Below are 2,500 nucleotides of genomic sequence, written 5' to 3'. Positions count from 1 at the left end.
ACTGTCACACCTGCATCAGATCCTGCCACGCTCCGCCGAAGCAAGTCCCCTGAATACTGATTGTCCACACCTGTTACCTGTCACTGGAACGTCCTTTTAAACCACGGTTGGTGGATCACTCGCCGTCGGACCTCGTTAAGCTTCGGATGGACTATCCTGCTTCCCTATCCTTTTCTAAGGAATCCCGGCCGACTCCTGGACTCTGTCTGCGTAAGACTGTCTTCCGTTGATTTAGCTTCTTTCCCTTGATCACGTTTGGGAGTGAATAAACCTGCTGTCATCCTGATCTGTCTCCAGGAGGTCTATTCATAACAGAAGGTCCGACCTGAACCGACAAGGATGGCATCCCCGCCTCTCCGTTTCACCGGGGACCCCCAACATTGTAACGGCTTCCTATTACAGTGCTCACTCACTCTGGAAATGAACCCGGCCCAATACGCAACCGAAAAGGCCAAGATTGCATACATCATCTCCTTACTGGCAGGTCCCGCTCTGCAATGGGCAGAGGCTATCTGGCGACAGAACGGCGTGGTTACCCAATCTTACGACCAATTCGTGCGCCACTTCCAGGAAGTTTTCGGACTACCACGAGGGGATTCCACGATCCAAGAACAACTCTACCGACTACGACAAGGACAGACACCCATCACTGAACATGCCTTGAAGTTCCGCACATTGGCTGCTACTAGTGGTTGGAATGAAGTCGCTTTACTCACCCAGTTTCGAATGAGCCTGGATCCGTCCCTCCGTCTTCACCTATCCTCATATGACGACGGCGAAGGATTGGAAAAATTCATCCAACTCGCTGTCCGAGTTGCTCATCGCAGAGACAGCTGTCTTCGGGATGCTAATCCAGAGGTTAACGCCTCCACCACAGATGACCCCAATGCAATGCAAGTAGATTCCCTACGTTTACATCCGGCGGAACGCCGACGTCGCCTGACTTCGGGTCTCTGCCTTTACTGTGGCCAGGCCGGCCACCGAAGAAACACCTGCCCCGTGCGTCCTCCTCTTCCTCGGGTGAGTGTGGCATCACTTTTTTCACTCTCCACCAAACCTCTTACAACGTCCGCCACATTGATATATCCCGCAGGCTCTCTGACGATAACAGCTCTCATTGATTCAGGCTCAGCCGGGAACTTCCTCTCCAGCTCATTGAAACAACGCCTCCAACTACGCTGTCAACGCTGTGCCACACCCCTCCACATTCAGACCGTCACGGGAAAAAGTATCACAAAGCGATCCTTCCATCTTCAAACCCCGCTGATAACCATCCAGGTCGGCTGTCTACATAGAGAAGAAATAACTTTCCTGGTGTTACAGGACTCTGCGTATGACGTCATTCTGGGCCGGCCCTGGTGAATAAAGCATGATCCTGTCATTTCCTGGAGCAGTGGTGAAATATTGCAGTGGGGTTCGGCCTGCTTTCCTTCCTGCTTTCCTCTTAGACCTCAGCCCGTTCCTGTACGTCAGCTTTTCCTTGGTGCCACGACGGTGGAAAGTCCGGACAGTAAATCAGGTCAGCACTTTCCCTTGGATTACAACCAGTTCAGTGATGTTTTTTGTCCTCGCAGGGCTGCTCGGCTTCCCCCACATCGTGCTTGGGATTGCTCTATCGACCTCATTCCTGGAGGAAAATTACCTGCCGGTAGGATTTATCCTCTCTCCATCCCAGAAACCCAGGCTATGGAGAGCTATATAACAGAAGCTCTGGCACAACACTATATTCGTCCCTCAACTTCTCCTGCAGCCTCCAGTTTCTTTTTTGTGAGTAAAAAGGATGGTGGGTTAAGACCGTGTGTGGACTACCGAGCCCTAAACGATATCACAGTGAAGTTCAGATATCCGCTTCCTCTAGTACCGGCAGCCTTAGAACACCTCAGAGGAGCCAAGGTCTTTTCCAAACTGGACTTACGTAGCGCCTACAACCTCATTCGGATCCGTAAGGGCGATGAATGGAAAACCGCCTTCATCACTCCCACTGGTCATTACGAGTATCTGGTCATGCCGTACGGTCTTGCAAATGCCCCGTCCGTCTTCCAGGGATTTATGCAGGAAATCTTCCGTGACATGCTTAATCGTTTCCTGTTAATATACATTGATGATATCCTCATTTACTCCCCAGACCTACCATCGCACATCCACCATGTGAAGCTCGTTCTCCAACGTCTCCGGGAACATCACCTTTTCCTGAAGGCCGAAAAATGCTCTTTCCATCAGTCTACCATCGAGTTCCTGGGGTATGTTGTAGGACCCGAGGGCGTGAGGATGGATCAAAGGAAGGTGCAAGCTATCCTAGACTGGCCCAAACCAGAAGGCATCAAGGCCCTCCAGCGTTTCTTAGGCTTTGCGAACTTCTACAGGCGCTTCATCCGTGGCTACAGCATCCTGGCTACCCCCCTTACTGCTCTGTTGAAGAATAAACCACGTAGACTTTCCTGGCCTCCCGAGGCGGAAGGAGCGTTTACGTCTCTGAAAAATGCGTTCTCTTCTGCACCCC

The 2,500-nt window shown here is 51.6% G+C and overlaps 4 protein-coding genes across 6 annotated transcripts in view; 2 read left to right on the top strand and 2 right to left on the bottom strand.

Annotated features, from left to right (window-relative positions):
• The window catches only part of LOC121639776, a 565,698-nt gene that overhangs the window by 257,020 nt on the left and 306,178 nt on the right, over positions 1–2,500 (bottom strand). The gene's annotated exons all lie outside the window — the stretch shown is intronic.
• LOC121639814 overlaps positions 1–2,500 on the bottom strand; it is an 882,884-nt gene that overhangs the window by 594,446 nt on the left and 285,938 nt on the right. The window lies entirely within an intron of this gene.
• LOC121639802 (nuclear apoptosis-inducing factor 1-like) overlaps positions 1–2,500 on the top strand; it is a 21,933-nt gene that overhangs the window by 13,567 nt on the left and 5,866 nt on the right. The window lies entirely within an intron of this gene.
• Positions 1–2,500, top strand: part of LOC121639747 (tripartite motif-containing protein 16-like) — a 7,189-nt gene that overhangs the window by 4,294 nt on the left and 395 nt on the right. The window contains exon 2 of one of the 2 annotated variants that reach the window (XM_041985214.1): positions 1–309. This exon is cut by the window's left edge and continues 7 nt beyond it. The exons of the other annotated variant lie outside the window; for it this stretch is intronic. Within the exon in view, the coding sequence (XP_041841148.1) occupies position 1 (1 nt within the window). The 3' untranslated portion in view covers positions 2–309. Of the gene's footprint in view, positions 310–2,500 lie in introns of those variants that run through there. 2 annotated transcript variants of the gene reach the window in all.

The sequence above is a fragment of the Melanotaenia boesemani genome, chromosome 5 (assembly GCF_017639745.1).
Source record: "Melanotaenia boesemani isolate fMelBoe1 chromosome 5, fMelBoe1.pri, whole genome shotgun sequence".
NCBI lineage: Eukaryota > Metazoa > Chordata > Actinopteri > Atheriniformes > Melanotaeniidae > Melanotaenia > Melanotaenia boesemani.
Note: the sequence above shows the minus strand (reverse complement) of the source record. Positions and strands in the feature narration are given on the sequence as shown.